The sequence below is a fragment of the Balaenoptera musculus genome, chromosome 6 (genome assembly GCF_009873245.2).
Source record: "Balaenoptera musculus isolate JJ_BM4_2016_0621 chromosome 6, mBalMus1.pri.v3, whole genome shotgun sequence".
Taxonomy (NCBI): domain Eukaryota; kingdom Metazoa; phylum Chordata; class Mammalia; order Artiodactyla; family Balaenopteridae; genus Balaenoptera; species Balaenoptera musculus.
Genome location: NC_045790.1, coordinates 105651895 through 105668538, shown reverse-complemented (window position 1 = coordinate 105668538; position 16644 = coordinate 105651895). Strand labels below are relative to the sequence as shown.

Genomic DNA, 16644 nt, shown 5'->3' with positions numbered 1-16644 from the left:
TAATCAGGCTGTTATCAGACAGTGAGCTGGGTGAATTTGATTTAAAGCAGATTGTAGCACCAGCCAGTGACTGCTCCTGGCCCTAATCAAGACTCCTTCACTCTTAGGAGAAGATGCCTTGCACTAGATGGGCTTTAATGGGCACTTCTATCTCGTGGACACTAGCTCCATTTCTGCCAGATCTCTGGAAAGTTGCCTCACAGCTTCCCTGCTAAGACCCTAGCTGTAAGGTTCAGGAAACACAGTCTTTTCTTTTTGCTGTGATAACACGAGTGATGTTGTTGCTGCTGTTAATAATGATAATAGCTAACAATTATAGACTGTTTATTGTGCCAAATTCCATCTTAAGTGCTTTGCAAGCATTATTTGTTTAGTCCTCACCACTTCCCTAAGAGACTGTACTAATATTAACCCTGTTCCACACATGAGGAAGGAGCATGAGGTTCAGAGAGGTGAAAACTCAAGGCTATAAAGCTAAAAGAGATGGAGTTGAGATTATCATCTAGATCTGTTGTGCTCTAAAGCCCAGATTCTTCACCATTACTAAATTTTTCAGCCTTCTCAAAAGTTTGACTTTCTGGAATGCGTCCTGGAGCTGCAGTCTTACTTTTCATCCTGGAGTCTATATGTGGGTGCTGAGATGGCAGTTCCTCTAAGGATGTGGCTGATGACTGCTTCTGGGAGTAGGTGCATTTAGATGAGTGAAAAAGAGACAACTGGGCCTTTCAGCCCCCTTAATGGGACATAACTTACACAGTGTCAGCTTCAATTGCTGACTGAATGGTCCAGTGGTTTGGGGGATCCTGGCAGGAATGTTTTCCTTGTCCTAACATGCTTGTGTAATGGTAACCTAGAAGAAGAATGGGTGTGTTTGTCCAACTTTCAGGCTTTGAATGCTGATAATTTGTAGACAGGGAATACAGGGGCGTTAGAACTGTGGAGTGGGCAGATGTGGAGGAGGCACGGCTGCAGGAGAAAGCAGGCCCATGGAACAGAGAACAATTTGTTTATCAAGGGGCGGGATGCGGGGTGTGGAGGAAATCTTTGCAGTCAGGCTGTGGAGACTGAGTGGGGGCTGCTGGGCTGGCTGCCAGGGGTCCATGCTGGTTGCCTATCCTAGGAAGCTTGGGAAAGAGGGTATGTGCTCTCCCCAAGAGAGAGGGCAGATCTGGGTCATATACTCAGGCCAGGCATGTGGGAGTTCCTTTGTGTCCCTCAGGTCAAGACTCAACTGGGAATAGGTTTAGCATTGCTGTCTAGGGGTCTGGCTGGTAGCCACACACCTGCAGGTTCTGCAGAGCCAGAGTGAGCACTTGCGGCAACAGGTTACTGATGAGGGGAGAGAGTGTTATCTTTACTTGCTATACTGCTTGGCCACCAGACAGATGCTGACACTGCTGCATCCTCCTTTTTTATGCCCTACCCCATCCCATCTCTTCCCCACCCCTCCAAACAGATACTGATGGGCGTTTTCAGTAAAGACCTTTTCCCTCTCAAGAACAGAAGTAGCTGACAAAGTACTGTGATGAGGAGTGATCTTCACTCACAGGCACACTGCTTCCTGCAGGTCTCAGCATCATGGAGGCAGCGGAGGCGCAGTTCTATGCACTGCAGCGAGTCCAACACCCACTCTGGATTGGGCCCTGAGCTGAGTTGCTCTGGGAACACAGACCTCCTGAGGTATCCCCTGTGGTAGCACGTGGTAGCCTTTCCCAGTTGCCAGTTAAGAACAAGACAGTCAGGGAATGGACAGTGTAGTGCTGAGAAAGCGACAGACTTGGAATGAGAAAACTTGGGTTTAAACCTTGTCCCCACCACCACTAATTTGTTTTATTCACTTAGAACTTTGGAGAAGGCATCTCTTCTGCTTCTTCTTCCCTAACATGAAGGTGATATTACTGTTCTCACAGATTAGCAGGAGGGTAAAATGTAAGAATACAATAAGGGCACAGTAAATAAGCTCTCTGAGCCTTTGTTTCCACAAATGAACAAAGAGGATTATAATATCCTTTTTTGTGGACTTACTGGAAGTATCCAATGAAATGATGTATGTAAAATATTTAACAAAGTGCCTGGCAAGTAGCAAACACTCAACAAATGGTAGAATAATAGATATGGTTATTAGAGTGGTTATTAAATATAAGTGGGTCTATCAGCCAATCTGAGAACATATTAATAAAGTTGTAAAAGCCATTGGGCCAGGAGCAGAGAGAAACATGGTAGTTCAAATTAGCAAACTGGGACCCAGAGGGTCAGGGCTCCGGATTGCAAGTAGCTGCTGCTGTGGCTCCCCCTGGTGCTTGAGAAGTGCAGGTGCCTCTGGCCCCAACAGGAGCCAGGCTTTCCCCAGGGAAGAGAAAATGTCCTGCCTGGCCAGGAAGCCAAGCCCTTGCAAAGCCTTCAGAGTCAACACAGAAAGCAATAGGACCCAGACAGCAGTAGTACATTCCCAGGAGTTCTGGACCCTACCCAGATAGGGGCTTCTTGCCTAGCATGGGGCTGTAGTACCCCGATCTGAACAAGTCACCAGGAAGCAACTCTGAGGCTAAGCATCTCTCTCTGACTCAGCTGCATCAGAGGCCTGTCTGGAACACCTAGAAGAGTGGATGCTGGGCCTGACCCTAGCTTGTATAAACTATTTCCCCACTAAGCCTTTGCCTCCTTGGTTTGGGAGTATCTCCATTTCTGGTATAAGATATTCCCCACTATGACCCAGAGTATTAGTCCCCCAGCCTAGGGCTCCTTTGCCTAAAACTTAGTGTTTCCCCAAGGAATTAACTCCTAATCCAAAGAAAGCAGCATGGGGGCTTCCCTGGTGGCACAGTGGTTAAGAATCCACCTGCCAATGCAGGGGACATGGGTTCGAGCCCTGGTCTGGGAAGATCCCACATGCCACAGAGCAACTAAGCCCGTGTGCCACAACTACTGAGCCTGTGTGCCACAACTACTGAAGACCGCGCTCCTAGAGCCCGTGCTCCACAACAAGAGAAGCCACTGCCATGAGAAGCCTGTGCACTGCAACTAGAGAAAGCCCGCGTGCAGCAACGAAGACCCAATGCAGCCAAAAATAAATAAAATTAAAATAAATCTAAAAAAAGAACACTCCTGAAAGAAAAAACATTTAAAAAAAAAAAAAAAAAGCAGCATGGTCAGCGTTGAGTCTTCTCTGCTAATGGATGCCACCTCAGATATTGAGAAAATCAAGGCCTTAGGGAGTTAGCCCCAGGTTCAAGGTTCTAGCTCTGCTACCAACTAGCTGTGTGCTTGTGGACCAGTCCCTTCTATTCTTTGAACTTCAGTTTCTCATCTGTACGATGGTGATTATAATCTCACCTAGCACATAAGGCTGAGAAAACTAAATGAGATAATGCACATAAAGTGCCCAGCACAGAGACTGGCATGACATGGAGGCTCAATTTATGTTTCCCTCCCTCCCTCTCTAGCTGAAGTCAGGGATGCCAGTAAAAATGTTCACTGTGCGTAACCTCAGCCATGCTGGAAACAGTGAACTTAAATACAATCAGCAGCTTTTTCTTCATCGTGGCAGTAGCTCACATAGAGTCACCATGGTAGCTGCCATTGTTACTAGAGGCTGCATCGCAACAACAGCAGTATCTTAACGATGTCATACTTCTTTACATTTACATCCCGAACCCCCGTGACCCTTGTTACCCCAAGCAGGCAAGCATTATTTTACAGAGGAGGTCCTCAAAGCTTAGAGAGGTCAAAGGACTTTCCCAAGGTCTCACAGCTTGTAAGTGATGGAGCTGGATTTGAACTTAGATTTGATTGACCCCAGCTGACCTTGGGAACAGCAGCTTGTATGAGCTGCCTTGGCCTCTAGACAAACCATGGATTCACCTGTCCTTCACAAATGTGTCTGGATTCCATTTCCCCCAAGCTCAACCTCTTTCCTATCTTAGCTACCTTAAGGAGCTGTAGGTGACTTCTATCTCCCTTCCATTACCTCCACTGGTAATCAGAGCCCATTATTAACACCGGTGTCTGTTCCCCAGATTTAGTGATGAAGGGATGGAGGTGATTGAGCGGCTCATCTACCTGTATCACAAGTTCCATCAGCTAAAAGTGAGCAATGAGGAGTATGCTTGCATGAAAGCAATTAACTTCCTAAATCAAGGTGAGTAACTGGGCATGGGAAGAAAAGACTTTTTTTTTTTTCTTTTGCCAGTGAATATTTGCCCTCTTGCCTTCATGTTTCACCCCTACCCCGTTTACCCTCAGGACTGTCACACAGAATCTGTCACACCATGTGGGTACCGATCTTGGAAGTCCTGTGCTGCCCTCATCATCATTCTGCCCCACTATAGTGCAGAGCATGGTTTGGATTTTTTCTTCAAACCTAAATGCCACAACCTCTATAACTCATAGAGGAAGGAAGAGGATTTGCTTTGTTTAGTCAGTTTTAATGCATTTAAACACAGACATCAAGGACAGTACATGCGTCATTTAAAATATGCACCAAGTTTACCAGCGACTGAAGAAGAGCAGAGTGACTGATGAAACTACTGAGATAAGGGATCTGTGACAGGCTGACGGCCCCTTCAGGGCAGAGCGGGGGTGCACAAAACTCACACACCCATATCAAGCATGGCTTTAATTCGAAGAGTGGTGGGTGTGATTTACATGGAGTATTACCTGCAGAGTGGTGCTTGGTAGCTGCTGGTAAGCAGAGTATGCAGGAGAATTTGTGCTCCCTTTCTTCCAGAGTAGCATATGAGTACTCTACTCTCAGAGTGGGGCTGGGCTGTTTTGCTGCCTATGACATTGAAAATGCTATGTTCTGGTATTCAGTTTCCTAGTCCAGAGACTCTTGATCCCCTCCTCTTTGCCCACTCCTCCCTCAGTACTGACCTCTTCCTCTTGCTTCTGCACCTTTCATGCATTTATCTGGTGTTCTGTGTGCCTCCCTTAGGCCAGGCCCTGTGTTGAGCATTAAAGACATTGAAATAAATTAGATCCCAGGTTCCTGGCCTCAAGAAGTATACATTCTGATGGCACTTGTTACATTGCTTGAGCCTCAAATGGGGGGAGATCAGTAACAACTACTTGGAGGACCAGAAATCTGAGAGCTGGGCTCAAAGGCTGGGTAAGATTTATGTATAGAATATTTATATTCTATATACGAAAAAGGGGGATTGTGTGTGTTTATATGTATATGAACACACTATATAATATATATATACATATATGAGAATGAGAGAGACATCTACAGGCGTACCTTGGAGATATTGCAGGTTTGGTTCCAGACCAGCACAATAAAGTGAATATTGCAATAGAGTGAGTCACATGAATTTTTTGGTTTCCCAGTGCCTGTGAAAGTTATGTTTATACTATACTGTGATCTGTTAAGTGTGCAGTAGCATTATGTCTTAAAAAACAGAGCACATACCTCAAAAAAAAATATTGCTATAAAATGCTAACCATCCTTGAGCCTTCAGCGAGTTGTAATCTTTTTGCTGGTGGAGGGTCTTGCCTCAGTTGTTTTTGTTTGTTTGTTTTAATTTATTTTTTAAATTTATTTTTGGCTGCGTTGAGTCTTCGTTGCTGCATGCGGGCTTTCTTAGTTGCGGCAAGCAGGGGCTACTCTTCATTGAGGTGCACAGGTTTCTCATTGCGGTGGCTTCTCTTGTTGTGGAGCACAGGCTCTAAGCACGTGGGCTTCAGTAGTTGTGGCACGCAGGCTCAGTAGTTGTGGCTTGCGGGCTCTAGAGCACAGGCTCAGTAGTTGTGGCACACGGGCTCAGTTGCTCTGCGACATGTGGGATCTTCCTGGACCAGGGCTCGAACCCGTGTCCCCTGCACTGGCAGGTGGATTCTCAACCACTGTGCCACCAGGGAAGCCCTTGCCTCAGTGTTGATGCTGCTGACTGATCAGGGTGGTGGTTGCTGCAGGTTGGGGTGGCTGTGGCAATTTCTTAAAACAAGACCACAGTGACATTTGCCACGTCAATTGACTTTTTCTTTGATGAACGAACTTTCTGTAGCGTGCAATGCTGTTTGGACATTTTACCCACAGTAGAACTTCTTCCAAATTTGGAGTCAATTCTCTCAAACCCTACTGCTGCTTTATCAACTAAGTTTTTGTAATATTCTAAATCCTTTGTTGTTATTTCAGCGGTCTTCACACAGCTTCTTCACCAGGAGTAGATTCCATCTCAAGGGACCACTTTCTTTGCTTATCCATAAGAAGCAACTCCTCATCTGTTAAAGTTTTATCATGAGATTGCATCAGTTCAGTCACATTTTCAGGCTTCACTTCTCATTCTGTCTAGTTCTCTTGTTGCTTCCACCACATCTGCAGTACTTCCTCCACTGAAGTCTTGAACCCCTCAAAGTCATCCATGAGGGTTGGAATCACCTTCTTCCAAAATCCTGTTAATGTTGATATTTTGACCTCTTCCTGTGAATCATGAATGGCATCTAGAATGGTGAATCCTTTCCAGAAGGTTTTCAATTTACTTTGCCCAGATCCTTCAGAGGAATCACTATCTATGGGCAGCTATAGCCTTAGGAAATGTATTTCTTAAATAGTAAGGCTTGAATGTTGAAATTACTCCTTGATGCATGGGCTGCAGAATGGATGTTGTGTTAGCAGGCGTGAAAACAAAATTAATTTCATTGTACATCTCCATCAGAGCTCTTGGGTGACCAGGTGCTTTGTCAGGGAACAGTAATATTTTCAAAGGAATCTTTTTTTCTGAGCAGTAGGTCTGCACAGTGGGCTTGAAATATTTAGTAAACCGGGTTGTGAACAGAAGTGCTGTCATCCAGGCTTTGTTGTTCCATTTATAGAACACAAGCAGAGTAGATTTAGCGTAATTCTTAAGGGCCCTAGGATTTTCAGAGTGGTAAATGAGCGTTGGCTTCAATTTAAAGTTATCAGCTGCATTAGCCCCTAACAAGAGAGTCAGCCTGTTCTTTGAAGCTTTGAAGCCAGACATTGACTTCTCTCTAGCTATGAAAAGTCCTAGATAGTGTCTTCTTCCAATATAGGGCTGTTTTGTCTGCATTGAAAATCTGTTGTTTAGTGTAGCCATCTTCTTTAATTATCTTAGCTAGATCTCTAGATAACTTGCTGCAGCTTCCGTATTAGCACTTGCTGCTTTACCTCACACTTTAATGGAGACAACGTCTTTCCTTAAATCTCATGAACCAACCTCTGCTAGCTTCAGACTTTTCTTCTGCAGCTTCCTCACCTCTCTCAGCCTTTATAGAATTGAAGAGAGTTAGGACCTTGCTCTGGATTAGGCTTCGGTTTAAGGGAATGTTGTGGCTGGTTTGATCTTCTATACAGACCACTCAAACTTTCTCCATATCGGCAATAAGGCTGTTTTGCTTTCTTATCATTTGTGTGTTCACTAGAGTAGTGCTCTTAGTTTCCTTCAAGAACTTTTCCTTTGCATTCGCAACTTTGCTAACTCACAGGAGGCCTAGCTTTCAGCCTGTCTCGGCTTTTGACATTCCTTCTTCACTGAGCTTAATTATTTCTAGCTTTTGATTTAAAGTGAGAGATACGTGAAGTGAAAGTGAAGTTCCTTTCACTTCAACACTTATAGGCGATTGTACAATTATTAGTTGGCCTAATTACAATATTGTTGTGTGTCAGGGAATAGGGAGGCCCGAGGAGAGGGAGAGAGACAGTGGAACAGCCAGTTAACCTAATAGTCAGAACGCACAACATTTATCAGTTAAGTTTACCTTCTCATACGGGCGTGGTTTGTGGCACCCGAAAACAATTACAATAGTAACATCAAAGATCACTGATCATAGATCCTCATAACAAATCCAATAATAATGAAAAAGCTTGAAATATGGCAAGAATTACCAAAATGTGACAAAGAGACACGAAATGAGCAAATGCCATTGGAAAAAATGACACCGATAGACTTGCTTGGTGCAGAGTTGCCACACACCTTCAATTTGTGAAAAATGCAATATCTGTGAAGTGCAATAAAGCAAAGCACAATAAAACAAGGTATACTTATATACAGAAAGAAAAACTGGAGTGACCCAGTAGAATACCAGTGACCCAGGTAGAATAGTATGAGTAGAAGCACATAGGAGACCATGTGTAATTATATGTAGAAGCGTGAAGATTTCTGAATGGTTCCAGCAAAGAGCAAATTTAAAGATACCATGAAGGATAAATTGGGAAAGGTAGATTATTCAGTTAGTTGTTCAACATCCACTGGTGCCCATTTTGTGCCAAGCCCTGTGCTGGGAGCTGGGTACAGAGTTGAGAAAGATAAGCCTAGCCCTCAGGGGGCTCAGTCTAGTGATTGTCCTTGATAATTTTTTCCTTTATCTTATTTCTCTTCCCTTACCCAGAGCTTTTGTTCCTCCATGTCAGAAAGAGAGAAGATCCCCTGTTGAGACAATGTTTAATAACTTTTCTTTGAAAGATACACATATTCAAGGAGCCAGTGTTTCTTCCACATTATAAAGCCCCTCCCATTTCCTGTGGTTTTTTCACAGATATCAGGGGTCTGACCAGTGCCTCGCAGCTGGAACAATTGAACAAACGATATTGGTACATTTGCCAGGATTTCACTGAATATAAATATACACATCAGCCGAACCGTTTTCCTGACCTCATGATGTGCTTACCTGAGATTCGCTATATTGCAGGTAACATTCTGGGTCCTGGGCTTCCAACCCTTCCTTGCTTTTCTTAACTTGTGAAGGGAATGAGGAAAGCAGTGTTTTCAGGATGCTGATGCCAGGCCTATCACCAGCTGAATAAAAGAGGTACTACCCCTGCCCTCAGAAAAATTATATTATAATGAGAAGTTTGTTTTTTCTTTGTAGGGAAGAGAATCTAACATTTCCTAAGCTCCTGTGATGTGCAGGGTCCTTTGTGACCTGATATCATTTAATCTCAATTTCTGCAGGACTGGTGGTTGGTGATATTATGGCCATTCTATGGATGGGGAAAGAAGCTCAGAGTTTCTCAAATTAACGTCATTTCCTGAATTATATACTTTAAAAGGGTGGATTTTATGGCATGTGAACTAACTATATCTCAATTATTTAATTGATTTTATTTCATAGAATTGCCTATAGGTTTTTGAGGATCTTTCATTAAAAGTGATATCTTTAAAATAATTCTCAAAAATCCTGTGTTCACAAAGGAATTTTTGTTTTAGTTGTTTTGTGGTCTTGACCCCTTTCTGAGCTTCTTGACATTTTAAATAGGTCCATTTCAACATGAAATCCTGGCTTTTGTTGTTGCTTTACTTCCATTTGGTAAAGATTCTTGTTTATAGTTATCTAGCACATACTGAGGGGCAGCTCAGAAATGTGACCTCTGGGCTGAGATTGTTCCTGTAAAATTCAGCAGTACAATTTTGAAGGAAAAAAATTTTCAGTCTGATAAAATCAAATTTTACTTTTTGGGTCACAAAATAGTCTAGGAGATGTGAACTGGACTTAAATAAACTATTGGAATTTTAGGAGTGTTTTGATAGTGTATGTCTCAGCATTTTTAAAACTATGTTCTACCAAGCAAGATATTAATCAGGTGCTCTGTGAAATACAGGTCAATAATTATATCCCACTCTCCCCCACAGAGCTGGGTTGTCAACACTGACAGCCCTTGGAATCACCTGGGAAGCTTTTAAAAAATATCCATTCTTGCGTTGCACCTCTGAAGATTCTGACTTAACTGATATGGAGTGGAGCCTGGTCATCAGTATTTAAAAAAAAAAATTGCCAGGTGACTGTAGGGTTCTGTCAGGGAGAAGAACTACAGCCTCATATTTACAAAGTATATTAGCATCCTGAGTGCTCTTAGAAGTCCTCCAATAAAAAAACCTGTTTTAACCCTGAATTTCTCAATTTATTTGCCCCTGTAAACCCCACCTCCTTTTTCCTTGCTACGTTTTATTAACCCATTATACTATTCTGAAGAGCAGTATTTTATAGAATGCTAGTTAAAGAAGCTACTAGGAAATGAAATAGGATATAAGTTTCTCATGTTATTTTCACTCTAAGAGGACATCTAGGAATACCTTTCAGTTTCAGATTCCTCATCTGTAAAATGGGGATTAAAAAGTAAAATCTGTCATACAGAAATATTGTGAGAATTAAATGAGATAATGTATTTAAACACCTAGCACAGAGTTCAGTATTCTTTGGATAGTAGCAACAATTAGAGCTTGCACCATTACTGGACTCCCTAGGGCACCAAAATAGGTCTGGGTAATAGGATGTTAGCCCAGTCTGTTTTACCTTTGTAATACTCGTGGCACTTTCCTCACCCCAGTCACTAGAAAAGGCAGTGTTCTTTCACCAGCCCAAGAGGAGGCAAACACGCCCTTCTACTAGTGGCCACAGCTAACTCTTCTTTTTCTGCCTTTTCCCAGGAAAGATGGTGAATGTACCCCTGGAGCAGCTGCCCCTCCTCTTTAAGGTGGTGCTGCATTCCTGCAAGACAAGTGTGGGCAAGGAGTGACCTGTCCCCAGCACCCCTCCTCAGGCCAATGGCAAGGCCTGCGGTGGGCAGGACAGGCTCCGGAAGAAAGAGCCAGAGAGACCAAGATGGAGGCTCTGGAGCAGCCTTGCCAGTTGCCTCCATAGCAAAAGAGTTTTTGTTTGTTTGTCTTGTTTTTTTAACCTCATTTTTCTATATATTTATTTCACGACAGAGTTGAATGTATGGCCTTCAACATGATGCACATGCTTTTGTGTGAATGCAGCCGATGCATTTCCTTGCAGTTTACAGAATGTGAAGATGTTTAATGTTACAGTGTTGTCATTGTTTAGAGATAGTTCTTTTGTATTTTGAGGGAGAGGGTGGGATGGGGCTGAGATGACTATTTCCATAATATTGACAAAGATGACTACCTCAGTGGAAAGGGAGGGGTGTGACCAACCCTACTTTTTCCACATGTTCTCAGCAGATTCATACATTTGTCTGTCAGAGAGCAAACTGCCTTTTTCTAGCTACAGAATTACCAGGTAAGAGAGCACACCATAAAAGGGAAAGTGGTATTAGGAGGTTTACTAAGCAAAGTGGGTGAGACATTGGGAACAGGACAAGAGATGAGGATTTAGCTATCTCTTTTCTTTGGAAAGCATGAAAGCTGAGAGTCGGGCCCAGTGACCAAATCTAAGTTAGGTGTCCTCCCTCCAGACGAGTCCTCAGGGAGAAGGGTTTCTTTTCTCACACCACACTGTGGGGCCTCCCCTCTCCACCATCCATACGACCACTACTAATTTCTGCCACTGTCACCTTTTCACCTAGGCAAAGCCCTAGTGGTAAGCTAATCCTTGGGATTTGCCTACCATCTCCCTTGGGGCTCACAGCTACCTAGTTTCCTTACTTTCCTTAGACTCATTGCCTCTCCCTTATAAAACTTGACTTCTTATTGGCCCTTTGAAAAAACAGGTGAGTTCAGAATGTCATGTCCAGAGTCCTGATGCCCACTACTGATTTACTCTCCTTTCACCTTCAAAGAGTAGTGGGACAAAGACCAGACTGCTAATAGCATAAACACTCCTCTTTTGGAGTTCCCTGTTTCTCTCCCCACCCCATCCCATTCCACCTCCAGATCTGAATCTAAAACTGCAGTCTCTTTTCCAAACAGCTGGAAGGATCATTCACCCGTCTGCTGACCAGAATTTTTGCCCCTACATTCTACTCCATGCTCTCCTAATCTCTCCCAAAATGAAACCAGGTTTCTTCAGAATAGTAAGCCCAAGACCCAGAGTGGCCCAGCTGCCCCTTAGAGTTATCCGTGGCCTGGCTGACCAAGGTATGGAGGGCTAGAGTCCAAAGCTCCTGGAAGGGAAGGGGGGCTTTAAACTACCTCGTGTTCCTAAAGGCCTGGCTGCCCCCTCTGCAGGTATGGCCTGGACCCCTTGTTCTTTCACTACCTGCCCCACCTAGTCCTGGGAAATGTTCCTTACCCTCTTGGCTTTGGCCAGTAGTCACACAAGGTCTGTCATGGAACTCTTTCAGGTGCTTTTCCCTTCTCTGCCTTACTACAGCAGTTGTCCCTGCCTAAACCCACGTACCTCCCACAGCCAATGCAGCAGACAGGCCAGTTAGCTGGGTACATCCCTGGCTAAGCTTGAGGGGCCTACAGGACCTCCTTTTGCCTGTTTAGTCAAAGGCTGTTTGCTCTCTTCCCAGCTCAGCCTAGCACACTTACTCAGAGGGCCACAACATTGTGTGCATATCGGGTAGTCCGCGTCAGATTGTAATTTTTTCTTTCCGGTGAAATGTTACGGGTACCAGCAGAGTGATGACTTTATCCCTTGATGGATCTAAAACTCAGAGCATTACTTCCCAATGCCGTTTCCCCATTTGCTCTGAGAAAGGAAAAAAAAAGAAGAGACGTGGTCCTCAGGAAAAGCGCCAACCAGAATGTTTTTCACATGTCAATGGGAAGATTTGTGTGTGTGTATTTGTTTATTTCTAAATTCACAATATTTTTGTTTTTCTGCTCTTTTATTTAACCAACTAGATCACACTCTTTGGCTACAGGTCAGACTCCGAGCCGCTTTCCTCAAGGTAGGGGAGGATACACATATCAGAGACCCCTTCTCCAGGACGGCTCTAATGTGCTGCATCTTTCTTTGCTAGACCTCCATCGGCCAAATTATTATTATTTTTTGAAATTGCTTTTCTCTTAAATTAAGCATTTTACTGGTTGGGTTGGGTATCAGAGGGAACTGCTCTCCATGAGGCAGCAACATGTCTCTTTAATAATGCAGCATTAAACACAGCAAGTTGTTAATTTGTGGAGTGGGGGAAAGGTTCTGCAAGTTGCCATTGTACAAATCCATTTTTACAAATGTTTGCAGCAGATTCCACAAGAACAAAGAGCCCATTCATTGCTGAGAGCCCTGCAGAATCTCTGAGCCAAGTGGCCTTGTGTTCTGAGCCGGAGCCTGACCTGTGGACCACCTTTAATGTCTTCTGCACCCAGTCCTTTTATGACGTGGGCTTTTTTTAAACAGGGTAAAGTGACTGTGTTGCGTCGCAAACTCAGGTATTATGAGAGGAAGGTAGGAGTGTAGCTAGCAGTGTGGAGACATTAGGTCAGCCACTAGATGTATTTGTGAATTCAGTTTGAAGGACACAGAGAAAGGTTGGAGGGGGAGGTTTGATGTGTTTATTTTTTGCCTTTCTTCCCATGATGTTTGGTTAACAGGTAGCCTTTTTGCTAGTGGAAAAGAAAAAAGTTGTGCATGTTGTCTGTAATTCCCCTCCTGTCCTCTCTCTGATCCCCTGCCACGAGCAGCACTCACTTTGAGTGAGAATTTTTCCACCATAAAAATATGACTCTGAAGGCTGTGTGGTAAAGGAGAATCCCACCTCATTGCACTGCACTGAAACGTACAAGCTATTCCCTTCCTTTCCCTTTGAATGTTTTCTTGACCCGAGACAGAAGTTTGGAATCTTGGAACTTCACCTACAACTCATGCTCTATGGCTCCTTTGTAGACTTTTGGAGTCTTTCACAAGGCTTGGTGGTCTTACCCTCAGTCTGGAGAAACTCCCCAGAACCTGTCTCAAAGCACTCCATCTGGCTCAGAGGATACCCAGCCCCCCAGCCAGGGCTGATCCTTAAGTGAGGTGGGCAAACCTCCAGGGACAGAAAGCAGCAGGCAAGAACCTCTGTCCTCTTCCCCAGATCCAGAGGAGGAGGGATAGAGGGAACTGAGGGGTCTCCATGGCATCATGACAGTCACCCTCTCCACAGCACCGTGCCTCTCACCTGCCACCCCTTGTCAGGGAAGAGAGTCCTGCCGTGGCCAGTGTGTCACCAGGTCCTTAAAGCCCTGGGCTCTCTGAGCTGGCTGCCTTGCTCTACTGCCCATATCCTACCTTTGTTCTCAATTTACTGGGGAATGGGACAGATGGAGACAGACAGACAAACCCAGTATGGGCAACATCTAGGCCATGTCCAAGGTTGGCCAAAGTAAAGGGACTCTGGCCTCCCAGCAGGGCAGGAAGTTGAGCAGTGGTTCCAAGTCTTTAGCTCTGGGCCCCTGGTCTGTGTCTTTTTTTCCTTGTTGCTTTTTAAAATTTTGCAATTGTTTTAAGAAATCCAGTCTTTTAGACCAGCCCTTTTATTAAACTTTAAATTTTTCTTTGATTTTTTTAAAGTAAAAAAAAAAAGAAAAAAAAAATTAAAAAAAAAAATAAAAACAAACAAAAACCCCACCACTCTTACTTTCCCCAACTTGATCCATGAGAGTCCCCCTGCACTCCCCTCTGCCTTTGCAGTTGATCATTCCTCCCTTTTCCCTCAGCTTGAAGCATCTATGTCCAGTGTCTGTGAAATGATGTTTTATCTGTGTCTCAGGATAAGAAATGGCAATCATTCCACCAGGTGCTGGAAACTGGTTAGCCTTGAGGCAAGGGTTTCTAGGACCACAGCTCAGGGATGTGTATTTAATTACAGGGTCCCCAGAAACCCCTCTCCTGGCTACCACAAGCAGCAGCTTCTTTTCTGGGCTTGGGAGCCAGACCTGGACTGTTTCCTCAGAGGCAGGGCCCCCAGAAAAGATCCTGGGGCTTCCTCTTTGGCCAGAGCTGGGCTCCCTTGAGACTTGAAGAATTCTGGCTGTCCTGCAACATAAGCCGCAGTGACCCTGCCTCTACCGGCTCACAAGATGCCTGGTCCCTCTGCCTAATCCAGTACTCATCTGGCCTCCCTTCGCTGGGCCTGCGGCCCTCAATGGGCCACAGCCTGCTCAGGAATCAGTTGCAGGCTCAAAGGGAAGCTGTGAATCAGGCCAGAGCTTGCTTCGAGCCCAAGAAAAAGGTTGTCTTAATGGTGGAGGCTAGTCTTCCAAATCCGAGAGCCAGCCCTGCCAGCCAAAGGATCATTTTTGCCCTTTGGTGACCATTGTTTTCTTTCTCTGAAATGTCTTATAATAGGTGATAATGTTGTTGACTCAAATTTCCATGAAAAAGAAAAAAAAAACAAAAAAACTACCTCTTGAGTGACATCCTGGTCTATTCCTCTCTGAGGAATCTTGTGGGAAAAGAATACTGTAGCTCCTGCTCTGTTTACATGTTTCTGTTGGGAAAGAAACCCCGCCTGCCCTGGGGTGTTGGCGTTTTTGTCTATGTTGCCATCCCAGGCCTGCGATAGGGGCTTGTGGCTGTGTTGTAATGTCTGGGCCGTGTCTGGGGAGTCCTTCCCACCTGCCCAGCCAGGGACTAGCCACCCCCTTGAAGAGGCTTCCATTTCCTTCCTATGATCCAAGGCACAGGGAGCACCACCTCCCGTGACCCCACCTTCAGGAGCTCTGGTGGCACGTGCATCCATGAGCCTACCCCTGGGCTACCCACCCGAGGCCCACCTCTACCCACAGTCCTGTATAGGAGTCGAGTAAACAGGATGTCTTTGAGCCCTTGTCCCCAAAGGGCCGGCCAAGGGCTGCCCGCCAACCTGGCTCCATCAGTCCTGCATGACCAAGTGATAGTTGGCGGGCTCTGCTACCCAGGCCCTCTGCTACCTCCCACCCTGCCATCTGGCAAGGGATGGGCCCTTTTCTGTGAATTGACTACCTGTGGAAATGTGACCAATTAGTGTGAAATGCATGTTTAGCAAATGTTAGGTACTGTATTTGAACCAATAAATGTGAATCCTTCTGCACACGGCATCTGTTTGTGAAGCGTGTCTGGGGTTCCGAGGAGGGACGATGGGTTGTCCTTAGGAGCTGGGTGTGCCTTCAGACCAATTGCTTCTGCTTGTAGCTGATACTCGCCCACTTCCTATTGCTGAGAGAGTCTGGCAGAGATCTCTCAGAACTGTTTGAATCAGTGAGCCAATACTGACTGAAGTGCCTGCTCTGTGTGCCAGGCAGTGTGTTGGGACTTTTCACAAACCTGAACCTCCTTGAACTTCAAGAATTATTACCTCTATTTTGTAAATGAAGAAACTAAGGTTAAATGAGGGTAAGGGACTAACCAGCCAGAAAGTGGCACAACTAGAGGAATTGAGTCTAGCAGGGGAGGCAAACTCAGACCTTTGCAGTACAGTGGGATCAGGATTGTAATTAAGGATGTATATGGGGATGTGTATGGGCGTTTATGTCATTGTGGTCCAACCAATTAATGCCTGCCCTTCCAGAAAATAGATGAGGTTTTCTAGAGGTGAGAAAATGGAGTCTCTGAGAGGTCATGGGACTCAGGAAGAGCTTCACAGGTAAGTGTTGAAGGTAGGCCTTGAAGAAAGTCACCAGACAGAAAGAGGAGGATAGACCAAGTCAGAGGGGTCAACAACATGTTTGAAGACCCAGCTGTGAATCAAACATATGGAATATTCAGACATAACAGGGTTCTGCCATGGCAGGAATGGTGGCAGATGGGAGGTTTTTGCAAGAGTTGTGGCTGGAGAAGCACTTGGAGCCTTGAATGCCACATTCAGGAGTTAGAGGAAGGAAAACCATCTGCTAAATCTCAGGAAAGAGCTAAATCTCAGTGACAGCAGTGTGCTGGTGGGTGGCCTGCCTGTATGTCACTGTGGTCCAACCAGTTAATACCTGTTTTTCCAGAAAATAGATGAGGTTTTCTAGAGCTGAGAAAATGGAAGCTCTGAGAGGTCAAGGGATGTGCCCAAAGTCACACAGGAAGTGGCAGAGTCCTGACTTGAACCTA

The 16644-nt window shown here is 44.8% G+C and overlaps 1 protein-coding gene across 3 annotated transcripts in view; it reads left to right on the top strand.

Moving 5' to 3' along the window:
* NR6A1 (nuclear receptor subfamily 6 group A member 1) overlaps window positions 1–15628 on the top strand; it is a 211771-nt gene extending 196143 nt beyond the window's left edge. The window contains exons 8-10 of one of the 3 annotated variants that reach the window (XM_036854798.1): window positions 4017–4138; window positions 8497–8649; window positions 10386–15628. In XM_036854798.1, coding sequence (XP_036710693.1) covers window positions 4017–4138; window positions 8497–8649; window positions 10386–10474 — 364 coding nt within the window. In that variant the 3' untranslated portion in view covers window positions 10475–15628. Of the gene's footprint in view, window positions 1–4016; window positions 4139–8496; window positions 8839–10385 lie in introns of those variants that run through there. The other 2 variants (XM_036854799.1, XM_036854801.1) reach the window with 2 other exon arrangements.
* Window positions 15629–16644: the final 1016 nt, after the last annotated feature.